General features: G+C 39.9%; 1 protein-coding gene across 1 annotated transcript in view; it reads left to right on the forward strand.

Moving 5' to 3' along the window:
• The window catches only part of LOC310959904 (protein shisa-8), a gene marked incomplete at both ends in the record, with an annotated part of 103,278 nt that overhangs the window by 24,871 nt on the left and 56,688 nt on the right, over positions 1-21,719 (forward strand). The window contains one exon of the mRNA XM_083931429.1: positions 16,499-16,614. Within this exon, the coding sequence (XP_083787555.1) occupies positions 16,499-16,614 (116 nt within the window). The remainder of the gene's footprint in view (positions 1-16,498; positions 16,615-21,719) is intronic.

A 21,719-nucleotide genomic window follows, 5' to 3' on the forward strand; every position in this document is an offset into this window, starting at 1 on the left:
TTTTTTCAGTCTCAAGGATACACACGTTTTGTTCTGGTGTGTTCTTTGTTTACAAGAAACTCCACAGGGTAGCCTGCCTTTAATTTCGACCACATGCACAATTGTATATACTATGTGCATGCTTGATCCCTTCTTAAAGCCCCATTTGGCATTTTTTAAAATCATATTAATTGTATGTATTCACACGTCATACTGTATATCATCAACAATTTAAACTTGTAGATGAAAGGTAATTTCGTATTTTTCTCAACTGATCATTATTGAAAACGATATGCCTATTTTACCCGAATGTTTTCACTGGTTTGTACAACAGCACCTGCAGACATTACAAACTCTCAATAGATTTAATACTAATTATAGTTATTGTTTAGCAATAGTCCCTGTATGCATACACCATAAATACCTGCCAATCACTTTGGGAGTGACTGTAAACAAATGTGAAACGTGGTGTGGCAAACAACGGTTAATTTGCACGGCAATAAATGTTTTTGTCATTAGTACTTCCACACAGAGCACGAATATAATGTTGGACCACATTTTTTTTTTCAGAACAAGGTCAATTTTCTGAGCTTTGACGCTGCAAATAGACGTAAGGATTATAAAACAACTCCAGTGCGTAAATACCTTCAGTGTGCGTGTCTGTCCCCCCCTTCATCCATCTCTACCTTCTTCTTTCCTCTAAGTGATAACTACCCAGCTTAGCTCATGCTAATGCATCTCCAGCCATTAAGAGAATTTATGGTCTTGCCTTTCTGCGACAGCTATAGGAACCTTTGTAAGACTCCCAATCAATGCTTTTTCTCCCTACGATGTCTGCACAACCTGTTTTCATAAAGGATGGGTTACTCAGTATGTTTATGCCAGCAACAAGCCGCACATACATAGTCTAGACTAAATTAATAAATTGTTAAAAGCCATTTGTTTGATGGTGCGTTAGACTGTAACACACAAAAAAAAATACTTCAAAACAGAGTCTGTCCACCGGAACACATATTTTAATATTACTTGTGTTTGTTTTGCAGTAAATCAAGCAGAAGCCTGTTACGTATTTGGGGCATTTTGCATGTTTCACAGTGGTTGGATAAGATAAAGAAACAACACTTTCCACACAATTTTCCAGAGTGCACAATCTTTTTATCTTTAAAATAGAAAAACATGTTTGGTCAATCATATTCATTATACTGACCAAACTACTATTTATACATATACATTGGATTAGCCCATAGCAGAGAATGACCTCATTGATTCTGAGGCCTTAGGACAACATGCATGTGTTATTTACATAAAAACAACACACATACGCATTGCCACACACACAGTCCTGTCAACAGCAGTGTGTGTCTGTGTTGTTAATGATCTTCTCTTAGCTCAGTATGTAACCAGGTTCAGTTTTGGGACTGTTTCACGTGTGCCACCATGTTCGTTCACTATGCTTATTTAATGGACCACTCTAGAGAGAGAGAGAGAGAGAGAGAGAGAGAGAGAGAGAGCGAGCAGGCACTACAATCAGGTTAAGGCTACTTGCAAGAGACAGATTAATAATCCAAAAAATAAAAGCAGCCATTGAGTTATCCAGACTTTTATTTCCTGGTATATTTCTCCACCGGACAGAACTGATTTATATATTAATTCCTGTATAAATAGGAAAACTAATCCCTCCCTCCTTTTTGCATCAACATATAGAATTAGCCACGCATAATCAGAGATAATACCTATGGATAATACACTGTTTAACTATTTACCTGTGGATGATTGAGTGCATACAATCCAGGAACACATTTTGGTGTGATAAATTGCCCATTTGGCACCCCCTCCCCTGAACAAAGACACGCCTGTGTGTAACTGCAAGCTTAGGATGTGTCTGTGCATCAACTCAAAGCAGTAAGACAGTGAAAGACGGAGATAGAGAAAAGGAGGGTGTGGGGGGTTTCTGAGAAGACGCTACAAGTGTGTGTGCTTAATGTGTTTGTGTGTGTGTGTGTGTGTGTGTATGTGTGTGTGTGTGTGTGTGTGTGTGTGTGTGTGTGTGTGTGTGTGTGTGTGTGTGTGTGTGTGTGTGTGTGTGTGTGTGTAAGTGAATCAGAGGGCAGTTTGTCATGTTGCTGCACCACAGCCCTGATCCAAGCTGACAGGTGAAGCTAAGCGCAGCTAAACAGCACACGTAACGGAGAGAAAGAGAGAGAGAGAGAGAGAGAGAGAGAGAGTCAGGAGGCAGCGGTGATAAGGAGAGACAAAAAATAGAGAATGGGAGAGTGTGGGAGATGGGGAAAGAGGGATGGACATAAAATGAGTGTGCAGGGATAGGAAGATGGGCGAGTTAGAGAGCCATTAAAATGAGAAACAGGCAGACTACAGAGGAAAACAAGCAGAGGCAGAAAGTGAGAGAGAGAGAGGGAGAGGGAGATAAAGAGATGGTGATGGTGAATTTGAGCAAAACAGAAAGCTTGAGAAATGGAGGAATTGAGATTAACCGGTAAAAAAGATTGGTTTATTGGCATTTTATGAAAAGAGTGGACTGAGCAAGTTAATTTTTCATACCATCACTTCATTAATCTATCCCCCCCCCCCCCCCCCACACACACACACACACACACTTTTCTTCATGTCTCCTTTCCTCTCCACTTCCCCTTGAACGTTGTTTGTCAGAACGCGCTATCGTGGACATGGAAATTGAGTGAATGTTTTATCAGCATGTATTTTAAAAATGAGGAACATATAATTTAAGGACATTAAAGTCCAAGTGAATCATGATTATTTTCTTCTGAAGGCTTCGGGGGAAGGACAGAGGAAGCAGAAAAGAGAAAATGAAAGAAGACTGTTGGAAATAACCGAAAAAACTATACATCTAACGGAGACTACAAAATGTTCAGCAGCACCTATTCATATAGTACCTATTTTATAGATATACCCATGAAATATAGGTAATAAACAGGTATACCTACCTGCTTTTTGATTCTTTTGTTTTGTTTTTGCAGCCATTTTTAAAATCAGGACAAGTGAGGTAAAGTGACAGCAAAACTATTTCCTGCAAAGTTTGTTAATTGTTGAAAACGATAAGTTTCACAATAAGAGGTGGGTGGGGAGAAAAGAAAAAGGGAACTTGCCAGGTAGAGAAAGTAAAATAGTTTGGAAGAGTTCAGAGTTCAAAAGTGAAAGTGGCACACGTGTAAAGGACCACTTTAACACTTGTGAGGATACATTGATGTGTAAAAGATGATCCGGAACAAGACAGAGGTTGAGAGAACGAAAAAGATAGGAGGTACTGAGACAAAGAAAGAGGGAAATAAAGAGATAGAGAGAAAGAGAGATGTGTGTGGATGGAATTAGAAGTAGTCAAGTTGGACAGTTTGATAGATTAGAGTCATTGATGTGACCCACCCTAAAGGTACGCACTCACTCATCCAGTGTTTCCTCTAGGTTTACAGCTTTTTTTGGGGGGGCATTTCTTTCAAAAACGCAGATATATGTACAGAAAGGACATATCGTCATGTAAATAAGATAGATAACATATGGCTATATTTAGTTTAAGGACAAGATATAGACCTGTTCCATAGGAAAGCTATCCTTTATCCTCCTTAAATGACTTCTATCGTGATCTGGCACTGTTGGGCTCCAGTCAGAGGGCCCCGGTCAGAGAGTCATTAATTGATTTAAGTCTTTTACTCCCAGAGTAATAGTAAATACAAGCAGTAAAGAGAATAAGTTTGTCAGTGCACATGCAGTTTTTGAAATGAAACACAAATAAACGAATGCATGATGAATATATGAGTTGTTTCTTATATCCAGCATCGTATAAGCATTTAAGGACTGTAACTTAAGTCTGCATCTTCTCTACATCAGTCTTAAACACAAAAAGGTAATAATGTCAACTCTTATAATGTTGTAAAATCACATTGAACCACGTTATTTGAACATTTACAGGAATACAAGGCAGCTATAAGAGCTAGCCAGTTAGCTTATCACCCTAACTAGTTTGGAATCAGACTAATTACTGAAACGTGTGTCTTACAGCAACACAATGAACAGACTTAACCCAGCGCAAACACTTAAGTAAAACAACATAACATCTTAAAATAATCACGTTAGTGTGCTTCATGAATCTTGTAACAGGAAAAGTAACGAGAAGTGCACATTAGCGGGAAACGGAAATACAGCGCAATTTCACAACAAACTATTTCAAAGTAAAAGTCTCTTACAACGGGCGCTACGTATAAAATAAAATCAAAATAACTTGATCTTCAAGGGGGGGCTGGGCGCCCCCCTAATATAATTGTAGGGGAAACACTGTCATCTAAGGGGAGAAGCCATGATCAGACTGATTGTACACATTTGTGAGTGTGTGTGTGTGTGTGTTTCGATTTCAAAACAGATGAGGAACGAGAATTGTCTGTGAGACTTGCTTGTCCATTAGTATATTACACCGCATTGTCAGTGTGTCCTTGCACTCTTTAGTGTGTGTGTTTTGGAAAAGCTACATATTGCACATAGCTTTGATGTCTGAGCACAAGACTGAACTTGGGCTGAATGCAGTGTGAAGGGAATATCTGCATGAGCGAATGTATGTTATGAGCTAAACACAGGTTGACTCCTGGGTCCCACTTCTGTTGCGCTGCATTTGCAAAGCTTTTTATAGAGTTGCTTTTCTGTTGCATTACATTGCATTGCATCAAGTTTATTGCAGTGCGTCAAACAGACTAGCACTGAGTTGTTTTGGTTTAACCGTGTGAACAATACAGCTGCAGTGTTAAGACAATGATTTTTCTGTCTTTGGAGATTAAGGGCAACAAGAGAGAAAAGATAACACATATAGGCCTAGGTGTTAGCATCAGTTATATGCAGAAGAGTGCCGTCAGTATTGACTGTATATATCTGGTCCAAAATACTTTATAGAACAAAATTGGACAGAAATCTCTACTTTATTGGATACTTTATTGTGCTAAAATGATTGGCTGCTGCCAGCTATTTCCTACCCAGAGTTTATAGGGGTCACTAGAAAATGTACACGTGTCAGTGGCTGTTTTAAAAGAATAGATTGACGACATACGCATATTCACTTTCTTGCCAAGTTAGATGAGAAGATAGATGACACTCTCATAACTGTGTGCTAAATATAAAGCTACAGCCAGCGGAAGGGTTAGCTTTGCTTAGCATATGGACCACAAACAGCAGAAAAAAAGCTAGCCTGCACTTCTAAAATCCGGTCGCAAGTTCCTGTAGTCTTCCCCGGTTCCTCAAGGAGACTTGGCAGTTGGATGTAGTTACTTTTAGATAAAGTTAGGCTATATGTTTCCCCTGTTTCCCGTCTTTATGCTAAGTTAACTGGCTGCCGGCTGTAGCTTAGCACACAGATATGAGAATGGTATTGATAGAGTTTGAGAGTCTTTTATGTTTACGTATTGCTAAAGAACAATATACATCAGTTCCTATAGTGAACAGTTCCGTTTAACAACAAAAATCAACCGTAACTTGTTATTGAATCATAAATCTGACATGATGTGACACTAACATGAACCTGAATTGGGAATCCGTAGATGTGTACTCGTGCATCAGGCATACCTGAGTGTCTACTCAAACTGTCCGCATGTCCCTTGATAGTTCACATGGCTGGCTGACCAGATGCATCCCCTTATCCAGAAATAGCACTCATCTGGGAGACGAAGAGCTGCCACATCTGAAATGACCAGAGTTCATATTTCCATTCATCCTGTTGTTGTGCGCCTGTTTGTTTTGTTTTTTAACCGGGCGAGTTTGTTCCTCACCTTCCTGGACTGAGCAAACACCTCCCAGGGCAAATGACCATAATGCTTCCCAGCGCCTGCGGTCGTAATCCAAGGTCACTTAACCCTGCAGTTCATACACCGCTACTTTTACAACATACGACATTTAGTAGAGCCTGTCACACCGCACTGATGATAGAGTGCTGCGGTATTGCTAATTCATCAAGGCTGACTATGACATATTTACAGTACATGACATGTACAGGTTGTGTGTTGGGCCCAAGTGGGTGCCTTCATGAAAGACATAAAAGGGTGAATTGATCCCATTGTCCATGTCAAAGGGATGGATGGTTGGGATGTTGACCCCACTGGCTGACTCAAATGGGATAAATTTACCGTTATATTCATTCCTACAATACGGTTCATTCCAGTTGAAGCCTAACACCATGAATTACCGCAGCTTTAGCGCCTACATGCAAGTCTAAATATTATTTATTTATTAATGTCTTGTTTGATAGGGACAGACACTGTATCAATGCAATAGACAAACTGAGAACAGCTATCCAATGCAAGTATCTCCTACAGACTTTAACTCATGAGCGGTTTTATCTGTTTATAGAGCAATAGATAGCTGATAAAACAGATCAATATCATACTGTCTATCTCAGCGTAATGATGGATGACGGTGAGATTATAGCGTACTGAGTACCTGTACACCATCAATAATGTCAAAGGCTTCACAGGATGATAGATATTGTGCTGACAAATGTGTGTCTGAGTGTAGGTGTATTCATGCGTGGGTTATGTGTGCGTCACACAGACGAATGTTTGAGAACAAATCCCTTGAGGAGAGTGAATCTTTATGTGTGTGCGCGCATTTTGTTGTGTCTATAATAAAGCCGATCCAAAAATAATGAGTGCAAGCAGTGACTCAGAGGTTGACATATGGTATTTTTTTTTCTGTGACATCATCTTTAGCACTACACAGCCTCAGCGCTGAGATCCTGCCAGCAACTTGTTCATGCAGCTTCCATGCATGCTGGCTTTGAATGTGTTCATTTTATAAAAATATATTTTAATGCTCAAGCGAGGCACGCTGTTGTTGAAATCAATGTAGAGTTATTGAAATGGCGATGAATGACAACGCTTCTCTTATACATTATAGTAAAACAGAAAAGTCCTTGAGCACAAATATTGATTGATTTAGTATTATTCTGTCTTTTAACACACTTTTAACACACTTTTTTCAAATTTTAGCCAACAAAAACTGCATTTCTAACTATTCTGATGCTACAACTGTCGCCATCTTTGTCACCATGCTTGCATGTGTCATTCTCACTGTTCACATGTACATCTGCAGTAGGGCTGGGCAATAAAATCCAGTACAGTATATCTAAATAATCTGATCAATGAAGACAGCAAGGCAGTCGTTAAGTTAATTTTGGAAACAATATTAGAAATTGTATTTGCTCCAAATGCTATGGCCTTTAACCATATTTAGGTCTCATATATCTATTTGTGGATATCAAGGCATCATTTCTTTTTGTTGTGTTGTTTTGGAATATAACTCTTCCTATGTGAGGTTATACACACGTAAACACACACTCATGTGAGTGGATGAGAGACTTTGCATGAACAAACCGGCCCTGGCATGGCAGGCGCTCAGCCATGCCAAGGGACATTATTTGGCAGCTGTCAGCTCTAATAGGAGTATAGTAGGGTGGGAGACAGATCCAGGCTCTGTACTAAGCCTACAAGGGTGCACTATCTGGCAGCTACAGCATATCTTGCTCTGTGCATATGTGCATGTGTGCACGCAAGTACGAGTATGTGGATGTTTGTGTGTCAGAGGGACTGGTGCATCAGAGATAATTCATGCCACCACTACAGTGTCCATTTAGCCTCCTATCTGTGTCTGGTAATCTCTCTCCCTGACAGCAGTGGTGGGATAAAGTGCAGTGAATTACTGATGAAGAGAGACTTCAAGTGTTGGCTCTGTCACTTTATAACACTATAAGAGAAAGAGATAAACTACAGCATGCACGCACACACACACACATACAAATACACATACACATACACACACACACACTAGCACATGTGAATATCTTACTTACAAAGACTTCATTTGGCATCCAAGTTCAAACCATTCAGAGTGACTATTAACTATGAACTTTATTTTAATTTACACACCAGTCAGACTCTTTAAAAAGCTAAAGAACTGCTCATTACAACCAAGATGAAGGAGAATAGAAACCTACTTAATCGTATTATTGAGGCAGTATAAAAACAAAACACTCAGTAAGCCCAGTAATATTCAACAAGTAGGTGGAAAAGATCATCAGATCATGTGGTTTTAATGAAAGAGGCTTTTTTGTTTATTTGCTTTGTGTTTTGGGGTCTCACATTTCTAATTAATAGTGAAATATGAGAGACAGGACAGAGAGAAAAAAGCTCCCGTATGCTCATAAACTCTCATACATCCTGCTAGGTTGCTCACTCGAACATTATACAATTATTTTCCTGTCCCGGAGGATTTTTTGGTGAAATACACACACACGCACACACACACACACACACACACACACACACACACACACACACACACACACACACACACACACACACACACACACACACACACACACACACACACACACTCACATGCACATAAATACTGTATAAACATGCAATTCCCTCCCACTGTAACCTCTCCAAATTACCACCCATGAGAATACAGGGTGAGTCACTCCTGTGTGGCATCTATTAACTCCCTCTAGGCACAACTGTAGGTAGGACATTGGCAGGTGTGCGTGTGTTTGTCTTAAGCTTGTTTGGCATGCGTGTGCGAGTTTGTGAACATGATCCGTGTCTGAGTTTGTGTAGGTTGGTCGGGTGGTACAACTGTACTGTGGGTGGTGAGCAGCAACACAAACAATTATACACCATCCCTGTTTGAAAACAGCAGGCTTGTATCTCCATGTTCAGTCCCATGCTAGGTTACTGGGCCCTGGAATCATCTGTGGGGGGCCTTGTAATATAAACTAACCTGCTGTGACAGTGAAGAGTGATTCAGCTACAAAATGCTGTGTTATAGACCTAGGGGAGTAAATTTGTTTGTGTGCACCAGTGTGTGTTTGTGCGCAGAACAATACTGAATGTCTTATTACATTACCGTGGGGTGTTTTTCTCACTTTATTTTTAGCATAAAACACACTTTGACAGTTGAAAGCAATACTGCACATTTAGTTTTATAACCAGAACCAGAGTACTGCAAGGTTGAGATACAGTAATAAACACAAACTGTAAATTGATTTGGTGTCACATTGTTTGACCGCATTTATTTGCAATTTGACCATGAACTAAATAGTTGCCCTCTCCACTCCTCCGGAGTTGCATGGAAGACCTTATTGTGTTTGGGCCCTACATCACAAAATGTGTGTTTTACATGCAAATTCAATTCAATTACAATCCACTGGCTCAATTCACCTCACATTTGCAGATTTGTATGTAGATGAGCATGTGAGCAAGTGACTTAATCATGCTGGACTCTTAATCCCTGTTTTGATTTTTCCGTCATGTCCCAACAACAAAACAGCTAACATGAACTGATAAAGTTAGCCTTGATGCTCTACTGGAGCACTTTCTATGGCCGACCAGTGTTTAAGGGCTCATTTGGAGCCAAGGTCAAGGGAATGGACAACATTTCACATTTCCCTGTGCTTTGATATCATTAAATATAAATGTGTTTTATTATTTATTCCAGGAAAATGGTACTGTATGTCTTCTTGCTTGCATTTTCTTTTGTGAGTGCAAGTTTCTAATGAAGCATAATAACCCACACTTAACATATTATACAAGCTCAATTATCACTCTATTAATACTCCATAGTTGTATTTAATTAATGATCTGAGTATAAATGCTATGCATATGTATAAATATCATGGCAATGCCGGTATGTGGGGATATTGACATTCATTTTCACCTGAGTTTGATTTGCATTACATTCTCCTGATATTTAATCCAGCCATCATAAGAATTTCCATTTGTCCATTTGGTTTATGATAAATACCATTAAGTCTTATGACATTCCTATCAGCCTCGGCTCTACTTTGTGTTTAGTGGCAAGTAGCTCATTTTAGGATGCTAATGCACTGAACGAAGATGGTGAACATAAAAAAATTAGACCAGCTTAACATCAACATGGTCCTCATCAGTGTTGCCTGAGTAAAGCGTACATTTTCTCTAGCATGGCTTCAGACTCTTAGCCCTGTCAATTAAATATTCTCATTAACTCACTGAGAATATGTCTTCACTTTCAACTTATCAAATGTCATCTTCATCATGTCTTACATCAAGACCTAAAAAAATCTGTTTGGCTTCTGGTAAATCATTAATCTTCTGATGAAATACTAAATGGGAAGGAAACTCACATGCTACTCTTCCCACACAGACATGAGCTGACTTGGTATCCCCTGATTTTTCATGCTTGACAGTTCACTCCCTTTCGTCCTCAGCAATGCATGTGCCAAGTGCAAAGTTGATTGAATGAACAGTTCTTACTAAAGACATTGTTGAGTTGTTGCAGTCTAATCAAAGGCCACACGCTGAAGAGGTTCATGCTGCGTTAATATCAGCACAGTTTTCAGAGGCTAATTGTTTTTGCTATAAACGTATGAATGATCACTAATTGCACCCGACTGAAAGGATTCATCAATAGTAGAGATGACTGACTCCATTTGAAACAATTACACACATTAAAACGCTTCACTGGAAAACACGCTCGTGCTCATTCAGTTAAGGACTTTAACTCTGTCACTGTTATCAGTTTGCTCTGTGGTTGCTGGGCTTTTGAAGTGTATTTGTTTTCTCAAATCTAATTTTAGGGGGACACCAGGAGTAGCTTCTAGTGTTTTGTGTTTTCAAAGCTTTAAGTCTGTCAGGCTGCCTGGAGATGTTTCTGTGGTCTTTTCTAGAAGTTTCACCAAAGCACACAGGATTAAAACCCTCTGTGGTGGATATTTACAGCCTTAGGCTGAATTATTTTTGTTTATGTATTGAAAAATACAGTCTCTTTACATCAGTTTTATTCATGCTATTCATTCATATTGTAGCAATAACAGATACAAAAAATACACACGATTCAAATTACGCATGGAAGAAATAGAGAGAGAATAAACTACTGTATATCAAAACATCCATTTAAAAAGTTTCATACAACTAGTGTAGTATATGCTCAGTACCAAATACATGCGTTGTCGGTGAAATAATACAACAGTCTCTGGCTTGTGCAGGCGCAGGTGTGTCTGGACTTTCCTGGATGAGTGTTGTAAATAGTAAGGTTTGGAAAGTACTGAGCATACAACTGCTTTCTGGTTTAAATGTTTCTGTTTTAGTTTCCAAGCCCAAGCCTGAAAATAATCCCTGAAATGACTCTGATCGCATCATCAGGGTTATTTTCACAAGCTTGGCAAAGGTCCACCAGAGCAACAGAGGGTATTTTACAACTATTTTCAAAGGCTGAGTAGAGGTCTTTATGACGAGTAAAGTTATCATTACTGTATGTGTGAACGCCTCTGTTAAGCATACCAAAATGCCAGTAACATCAGATCAGTAACATCAGCTCAGCTTAAAAAGCCTGGGTTCAATACCAGGGGGTTTGCGACTACTTGAAACATTTCAAAGAGAAGATTGGTTTAATCTATCAGCGATTTATAACACACCCAGTTTTTACAAAAAAACAGATATGTGATATCCTACTGTTGTACTTATTGTCGTCTGTGGGCCTGCAGCATGCGGCATCCTATATCCTCCTTCATATCTGTGCTAGAAGTGTTGTTGTTGTTTGAAGTACTGCATTTGAACATTTAGAGCTTTCACCCTTATCATGAAAGAGACAGATATCCCTCGGCATATAGACTGGATGGATGCTATTCTGATTTTGGGTTTGGACAATGTTTGAATTTCTTCACAACTTAAAGAGCTATGTTGCTGATTTAATCTGTGTCATGGCACTGCGGGCAGTGTGTGCAGATGCACAAAGCTTGGCTTCCCTCCGTGGCCGCAGCTCACAGAGCTTGGAGCGCCAGTCAGCGGACCTTGGCGGACCTCTGCTGCTCTACTCAGCAGGGATCTCTGCCACGGAGGAAAGGACTGGGAGCACTGTTAATGTGCGCACACTTCCCACACATCCAAACCACAAAGCTTGTATTAAAATCGATAAAATATTCCTTTAAGCGGTGCAGATTTGTGATTTGTGACAACGATATAAAAAGCTGGTTGAGGTGAAAGCTAATAGTAAATGTATGTGATAACTTTTGTGTGTTTGTGTTTGTGTGTGTGTGTGTGTGTGTGTGTGTGTGTGTGTGTGTGTGTGTGTGTGTGTGTGTGTGTGTGTGTGTGTGTGTGTGTGTGTGTGTGTGTGTGTGTGTGTGTGTGTGTGTGTGTGTGTGTGTGTGTGTGTGTGTGTGTGTGTGTGTGTGTGTGTGTGTGTGTGTGTGTGTGTGTGTGTGTATATGTGTGTGGATAGGGGGCTCTGATGGCCTCACATCACTCTGTATCATTTCAAGAGTGCTAATATTGCAAGTTAGAATAGTTTATGTGACAGTTTCCTCAGGGAAGGGAAGAAAAGCGAAGGAGGGAGGGCTGAGAATACTAAAGGGGAAGAAAGAAAGAAGAGAGAGAAAATAGAAAATGGGCCAAAGGGTGAGGCCGACCAGATACGATGATGTGAGTGAAAGAGCTGCAGAATCAGAGGGCTGAGAGGGGGAGAAAGAGGTACGGGGGGTTGAGGAAGCAATACGGGGAGAGATAAATAGGCTCATAGCAATGAAAACGATGAAGAAGGGGGGAAAGAGATAACAGGAGAGGAATGGAGTCAGATGCATAAAGTTAAGTAGATAAGGAGGATGGGATTAGAACAGGAGAGCATGAAAGAGACGATGTTCCAAGAGAGATAGAGGCTGTAGAGAACAACAAGTGCTCAACAATAGCACTCCTAAGGATTCTCGAGGGGACAAAAGCAAGAGAGTGAGAGGGCAGGGAGACAAGAGAGTGACGTTGATACTGCCTCAGCTCACTATTGATGATTTAATGAATTGCTAGTGGAGAGATATTAATGAGATAAGAGAGATAAAAGGATTGTCTTGCAGGCAGAAAACACAAAGGTCAATTGAGATGCATGTGTGGGTACATGTATGTTCCTGTGGCATATGCAGGCTGATGCCACTGCTATCTGGTATAAGGACACATTTTATGTGTATTCGTCGTCAAATGCACTGATTTCTCCATGGTAATCATTAAAGTTTTATTGTATCTGTCAAACCTCAAATGTTGGGGTTTAAGAATGAATTCCATTACTAAGCTTGTATATATTTAAATTTGCCAAAAGACATGACTCGCCATCTTAGCAGGGGTATATGAAACAAACTTTCTCCTGATGTTAATTTATCCGGGGGAGGTTTTGTTGAGCTGGGTATTTTTTCACATCACACCGGGGAGCTGCTCAGTGCAACCACTCCACTGCTGGTTGCTGCGTGCAGCTGCATTGGACCTTGGCTGTGCGAATAAATACTAATCTGATTTCAGATTTTTCATGCCTGAAACTTCTGATTTGGTGCTGTGCTGTAAAGGGGCGACTGTGGCTCAATGGCGGCGAGTGGGTCGTCCTCCATTCGTGAGATTGGAGGTTCAATCCCCACCTCCCCAGGTCCACATGTCGAAGTGTCCTTGGGCAAGACACTGAACCCCGAATTGCTCCCCGTGCTGCGCATGGGTGTGTAAATGTGGTGTGAATGATTAGATTAGATGGTGTGTAGATGTTCACTTCCATCAGTGTGAATGGGTGAATGTGACAAACACTGTGAAAGCGCCTTGAGTAGTCAGAAGGCTAGAAAGGCGCTATATAAGTACAAGTCCATTTACCATTTAAAGTTACTGCTCAAAAGCATCAAGAGCATTTCTTTGGTGTCTGGTAGAAACTGAATTGTACTGTTTAACAGTTGATTTGATATTTTCAAAGCATGAATTGATTTGGACCACAATTTGGTAGACAAGTGGCACATAAAGACAAAAACTTCTGTCATGACAGACTTGACAAAGAACACATCATACAGCTGTTTTCATGGGTTGACTCATACTCCTCATGACGTGTAAACTAATTTTCATTTATAAAATTGGTGGAGCGCCCCTTTAAGTGATTTCACGCTAAGCCCTATTGGCATTACCCCGATGGAGACAGGTATAGTTTGCTAAATTCCACGAATATTCAAGGTGGAAACCATTCATTATGGGAATCAATGGGAAATAACAGGAATAAAATTTAAATATTTGGGTTATCTGCTCATACTGTATTTATCATAATTTGCCAAATACATCAGTTCATTTGTAAAATACAATGTAAAATGTGTCATGTGGTGAGTTGGCCAGCAAGTTAACTAATGGAGAAAGCTACTTTGAGCCAACAATGTTGCTGTGTGCTAAGAGTTTAAAGTGAACATCTAACTTATGAAAGAAATAAAGCAATAAAGCAATTGTAACTCCTCAATTAGCATGCTTAACCAAGCTACATCTCACATGGTAACAGCTAGCTAGCCAAAACTAGCACTTTCACACAACTGAAATATCATAAAAACTATAAAACATATTCTTTCCAGAAATATAATTAAATATTTTCTTAAAGCACATAGTCTTTTGGCTCAGAGAGTGCAGTGGTGTTGGCAGTAATGTGGGCTGCACATGTGATGGGAGAGGGCACTCTGCATACCGAGGGTTTTCATTTTACTGAATTCCTATTTAATGGGATGCTGGCACAATATCTCTACATGTGATGGAGGAGTGCTGCTGAATGCGGTGTATGATTACAATCAGGTGACCATATTTCTGAAATTAAAGAATCATTATTAATTCGTTGAAATATTTACTGTTTTAACAATGAAATAAAATTCTGGTTTCATGTGTTTCGATCATGGTGACAGTTGGAGGATACAAGCACACTATTGAGACGTCAGCCAGTCTGATCTTGCCACAATATTATGAAAAATTATTTCACTTTGCCGTCTGTTTTTAACACAGAAAACAGGGACATTTCCAGGTACAGCTCCAGCTAGGGACAGACCACCAACAACCGTGACTCACCCCGGAAAACAGGGATGTCTGGTCATATTTATGCTATTTCACTTTCAATTTTGCAACTCCCAAATCAGAAATTTTCCAGTCCTTTGCAACCCTAGTCACAGGCATAAGGCAAAGTCAAAATGATTGTATCATGACCTGGAATATACAAGTTTCTTTTTGTAATTAATCTTATCATTGAGAAATAAATTGCTTAAACATACAGAAAATAAACATTGTAACCTTGACAATGGTACCTGACACTTAGCACATATTCCAATTCTAATGTGTTGAATGCATTATACAGTACAGGTGCTTGTGTTTTTATGCTTACTGCTCTCAGGACCACAGGCAATCATTTCACAGCGGGCTAATAAAAAGACAATTGCTCTGCTGCATTTTAGAAGGCTTGGTAAGGGTTTCAACAGTGGGATTAACAGTGAGGAAATATTTATGGCTCTCTTGATAGCAGCTTTCAGGTCACAGCTGATTTGTTGACTATGTCGCTATAATTTCCTTGTCAGTGGCTTCATGATGTTCAGCGTTCTCTTGTTTTTAAGTCCTTGTTAATGTGAGCAAAGACTGGATAGTTTATAAAACCAATTAAAGAGGTGGAAATTTAATGAAACTGATCTATATAAATCCAGTGTTGACTTTTTTCCTCTTTTTTTCTCTTTATCAAATTAAAAACAAATTATGACGGGACAAAATTTGTTAGCCGACACTTTAAAAGGGCAAGTGAAATCCTTTGGATTCTACCGGGTTTGTTCATTCAAGCAATCAAACTGCAATCACACATAAGACAGTGATGCAGTTTTGTGTGAGGCATACTTGACAAATCAAATGACCTGGCTGCAACCACACTTTTCTCCTTCCATCTTGCACTGAATAGACAAGAGAATCCTTCTACTTAGAAATAAAACTGAGCAACAACCTTGTGTCTGAAACAAAACGCAGTCCATGTGCTTGTTTACAGCGGCTCCGAAAGAGTTAAAACTGTACGTCTGTTTCCTGCTTGTGTTCCAGTTTTGAGGAGGCATCACAACCTGTTCAAAGGCATCAAACAATAAAAGATGGCAAGAGCGGAAGTTTTTTTTTTTTTTTTTAAATAAATGATTGATGCTCCCAGTTGGCAAACATCCAGCGACTCATGCTTTTCATCCTCCACTCCACTATCGTGAACTTAATTTTAAGGGTTCTCTGCTCGGTTTGTTTTTATAGACATCACCAATCTGTTCCAAAACTTGTTTTTATCCTCAGGTAGAGCTCTTAACATGAAGGCAGTTTGGATACTTTTTTAAAAAAATTTGGCAGTTTTCAAGCCTTTATTCAGTAGGACGGACAGGAAATGGGGTGAGAGAAAGAGGGGGAGACATGCAGCAAAGGGCCGTCAGAGTCGAACCTGTTGCCGCTGCCTCGAGGATACTTTTAATAATGAATTTTCATATTATGTCCACATGAACATGTGTTTTGTTTCTTTTATTATCTTTCTTACTCTGTCCCATCACATCTCTAACACTCTCCCTTCAGTCCACTTTCACTCTCATTACTTGACAACTTATCTCTCTCTGTTTCCTTTGTGTGAACTCTTGTGATTCATGTCTACTTTTCAGATAGTTATCAGGATACTTTTACAAAGTGTGTAAATGTGTTTTCCTTCCTTCCTTCAGGACTCTGACAGAGCTTATGAAGCAGCCAGGGGAAGCAGGAATGGTGGATGGAACCGGGGTACATCATCCTATAGGGACCAACGGCATCTCCGCCAGGTCACTACGCTCCAACAATGGTCAGTCCTTTGTGTGTGTGTGTGTGTGTGTGTGTGTGTGTGTGTGTGTGTGTGTGTGTGTGTGTGTGTGTGTGTGTGTGTGTGTGTGTGTGTGTGTGTGTGTGTGTGTGTGTGTGTGTGTGTGTGTGTGTGTGTGTGTGTGTGTGTGTGTGTGTGTGTGTGTGTGTGTGTGTGTGTGTGTGTGTGTGTGTGTGTGTGTGTGTGTGTGTGTGTGTGTCTGCATGGTTTTGCATGAAAGAACACTGAGTTAATGTAAAATGACTGACAACAGAAGATTTGCAGTTGCATCACAAATCAGCTACAGCGTGTGCAACCATAGAGGTCAAATGAAAAAAGTAGTTGTAAAAGTAGTATTTTTATCAATACACTATCTTCTGTAGTTAGTGTGTCAGTTCAGATAATTACGGTGCATGTCTTAAAGCAGTAGTTCCCAACCCTTTTTTTTATCAGCTATACCCTCCTAGTAGATAAACTCGAGTACCCCTTAGTGGACACCACCATAAATTTTGGCAAACAATTACCCCATCTATTTTATTTACCTATATTTGAAATGTTTATCCAGTACTTATAGCTAGGGTTGGATAATATGTTAACATTTTCCAACTAGCCACCATCAGATCAGCAACCAGCGATTGATAAGCTACTCTCCCATGTGTGTGTGTGCTGGTGTCCCATTATTACACCCGGCGATGCACTCAGCGATTGCCAATAGTCGATGTATTCGTCCCATCGCCATACCGTACTTATCTAACTATATTTTAACTCTTTATCTTTTAGCTAACTATATTTCAACCAGTGGCGATTGCTCTAAGACCGCAAGGGAAGCTCAGCTTCCCCTAAAATGTCACCAGAAAAAAAAAAGTGGTTAAATATGTACTGCACTATACTACTACTTTGGCACTATAATTAAAAATGAATTGAATTAAATTGAATTGAATTGAATAGGATAAATGCTGGGCTTTGTCCCGCCTATCGGCCGCTCAGCGTCTCTGGGGTTCTATGGGGCAGTGGGCTGGCCTGGACGCTCGGCTTCTGCATGATGATTGGATGAGCTGACTGAGGTGGAATCCTTTTCTGATTGACAGCTAAATGAGCGAATCAGTGATCTTGAAGAATAAAATAAAAAAGTGGAGCATTTTCATTCATTCACGACTAAAAATAAGCTTCCCCTCCTTGAAAGTCCAGAAGCCGCCACTGATTTCAACTAACTTTGTTATAAGTATATTCATTTTTTAGCTCACCATTTATCCATTACTTTTGACAAGGTCCTCCCTAGGCCTAAACTAGCAATGTTAGTCTGAGAGATTAATATCTATGTTTTAAGTTCAAATTGCAAACAAATGAAGGGAGACGGGTGTTTCATTTCATGTTAAATGCAGTTTGAAGCCACTGGTGTCAACGTCTAAAGAAAAAATCCAAGAAAACTGTCTTGCCTGCAAATTTGACAGTGTAGGTTACAAGGACTATAGCATCAATGAGCTGTAAGTGGGTGATTTCAACCTTTGACCTAGAGAACATATATTGCTGAGAACATAAAACTCTTTGAAGGGTCTCGATAATGTCTCATATTACACAGATATTACACAGACAGAAGCTGGGGAACATAGATGTGCTCAGCTTATCCATTACCTTTAACTGAATATTTGAACAATGTAAGCTGTATCCATTTCTTTTAGAAGAAGAAGAAGAATTATTACTTTATTAATCCTGCAAGGGGAAATTCAAACAGGACCTATATACATGCAATGAATGGAGAGATGTCAGAGCGAGGGGGCTGCCTAACTGGTTTTTATACACTCTCAACATGTGATGTTCAGGACTTAAAGTTGAGTCAATATATATTTTATATTCAAATTAGTTTCGCTACACCACAATCTTAAAATCTTAATACTCGAGAAGTATAGCGGTACAAGTAACCGCACTTGGGATTCACTGTCTTAAAGCGACCCTCCACATGGAGTGCAATTTAGAAACAAGGCAGTGGATAATTTGAAAGGACAGGGAAAAAGCCTTTATATCCACTGAATACACCACAATGCAGTACTGAGCTCATAGAAAAGTGAATCCACTGCAGACCCATTAAATTCTCGTAGTATCTTCACATTTCAGCACCAGAACCCCCTTACCTGTTTATATTGACACACTTATACACATAGGTGTCACTCTCTGTTGCTGTCTGTCTTACACACACACACACACACACACACACACACACACACAAGCACACAAGCACACGTGTCTTCAAAGAGGCGAAGAGAAAGACAGGTCATTTTTAATTAAGATGTAATTAGCTGTGTTCCAGCTCCCAACCCACTGAGGAAACACTGTGTGACCCATCTGTCCCCCCTCTTTCTCTTTTGACCACACGCACACACACACACACACACACACACACACACACACACACACACACACACACACACACACACACACACACACACACACACACACACACACACACACACACACACACACACACACACACACACACACACACACACACAACATATACATGCTCAATATAACCCTGTGCTTCTTCAGTGGATTGAGACTCAAATTAGTGAGCATGTTTCCTGAGGGCTTATTTGTGACAAGAGTGATGGCATGTTTTAAAGGTGGTCTCTGTTGCCTCACTATTTTGTCCTCAGCATCAGCCGAGGAAATGTGAGCGTTCAATTGTTTTCTAGTATCCGGACTGGCTTCTTTTACTGTGTCAGGTACAAGTCTTTATTACATGGCTTACATCGAGTTACTCCCCAAATATGTGCTTAAATATAAATATATGATATCAATCAACATGATAGCTACTTTTTCAAACATACAAGCACAGAACCAAACAACAGAAGATCTTCAATATGCTCTGGTTTATATATCAGTTATTATAGTTTTAAGTTTTCCACATTTTACGCGATCACAAATGTCTTATCTACTTGCAGTATGTATGCAATTAGATGTCGCTGAGGCTTCTTCCTTTACTTTCATCTTCCCACAATTGCAATAAACAAGCTTTGGCCTCTTTTTCACCCCATACTGAGCTTATTAGCACTCTGCGTTCTTCTGTCTTGCTCTCCCTCACTTCTTCCATCTCTTTTTTTACCTACTGTTAAATCCTCCCCCCACCCCCATTTTTTTCCCACCTCTCCTTTCTCACACACTTTCTTCAACATCATTACCTAATCGGCCTTCCAGCACCACACACATATTTTTATTACATACAGTAGGTACTATCTACCGTATGCACTAGTATTTTCTTTTCTATCTTTAATATTTATTATGTCAGTCTGATTTAGTTGTCTTTTGACCATTGCTTTTGGAATCTGACGGATCAGCAGCATACACATATCTGAGATGACTCTTGAACCTTGAAATAAAGCAGTATGTTTTTTCCATTTTTAAACCTAAAGATAGTATTAACTGTATTTCTGATGTGTTCATCACTGTTTTCCATCTTTTTTCTCGCTCTCCTTTCTGTCAACGATACCTGCATTATCAGATGTAATGTCAAACACACGCTGTAAAATTCCAGCACAACAAGAAGGAAAAATAATTAGTTTAAGGTACTGTACCACTCGGGGTAATGGAAGAAGCAAAAGTAGAAAGAGGGAGGATGAATCCTAGATGAAAGAGGCAAGGAAATAACAGAAGGAAGCGTGTGTGTGTGTGTGTTTGTGTGTGTGTGTGTGTGTGTGTGTGTGTGTGTGCGTGCGTGCGTTTTGCAGGGGTTAAATGGGGGTGCAGGGTGAGAGTAGAGGCGATGGGATGAAGCCGTCCAGATCCCCTTGTGTCAGCCGTCTACACATAATCAACTCTTAATTAAACACATTTAATCCTCCAGGCCACTTAGATGGGGAGAGAGAGAGAGACACACACACACACACACACACAGAGGGAAAAGGAGGATGGTAGACAGCTGGGAATAAATGTAGATGAAATGCTTATCACTTCACATGAAAGTACTCTTCACATGAGGTTGATGATTTGAATTTAAGGGCTCATCCAAAAAGACTTCTAGGCTGTATGAAAAATAACATTTTACCCACTTTGTCTAAGACCTACAGTAGAATGGCATACTTAATAATAATTATAATGATGTTATCGCTTTTCAATGGGAAAATCATTTTAAATTGAATGTCTTAAGTAAAAGTACTTAATTTGATCTGGAAATAGATTCTGCAGCAGGTTTCAGCCACAATAGAGAGCTGGCTATAGGGATGATGATGATGTCAGTCTGTCATTGGGTCCAACACTTTGGTCCAGACTGAAATAACTTGACAACTGTTGAATACATTGCCATGAAATGTGGCAGAAATCCATGGTCCCCAGAGCCGTAATTATACTGACTATTACGATCCCTTGACTTTTTCTTTAAGCACCACCAAATTGCGGTGCTCACACCAAATGCAGTGAAGTGAATTTTTGGTGAATCCCAACACTGAGTTGATTCACTTAGGCCTAATTTGTCGAGTGCTTTGGCTTATGAACTAACACCTGCAACAGTAATGACGTGCTCTCAGTGCATTTAAAATTTTCAAGAGTCATTATCAACGGGGGCAAACCAAAAAAGCCTCTGGTTGCAAGTGGATGGACTAACAACTAATCAGAGCATTGACTCAACACAGTGCTAAACAACACCTGCAAGTTGGGGTGGTGCTCCATGTGTTTTCAAGCTGCAAAGAAAAAGTACTAAAAGTACACCTGAATACTACAATGTCCCCCCAGTACTGCTTTGACCCTGAACTTCGATATTCGAATATTTCAATTTAAAAAAAGATATTCAAAGGAATATTAGGCAGCCATTAATATCCAAACCTGTTATGGACATTATATTTTGTAAATGTGTTCGCTTGTAAACGTTTTCAATTCAGATGCCGAGGCTTTTTCACGCCTGGTGAAGTTGTGAATCGCACGCTCATTAGCAAGGCTGTTTTTGTCCATCTTGGCTCCTGTAGGTGACGTTAGCTGCAGTCAGGAACGGTCAGGAGTGGGGGTGTTTCACTCAGCATTGAAAAACTGATGCTAATTATATGGGCAACCTTCTCCAACAGCAGTCAAGTTGTGAATTTGTTGTAATGTAACATTAATAAGGAAGAGTTGCAGGAGATGAC

The sequence above is a fragment of the Echiichthys vipera genome (genome assembly GCF_963691815.1).
Source record: "Echiichthys vipera genome assembly, chromosome: 17".
NCBI classification, from domain to species: domain Eukaryota; kingdom Metazoa; phylum Chordata; class Actinopteri; order Perciformes; family Trachinidae; genus Echiichthys; species Echiichthys vipera.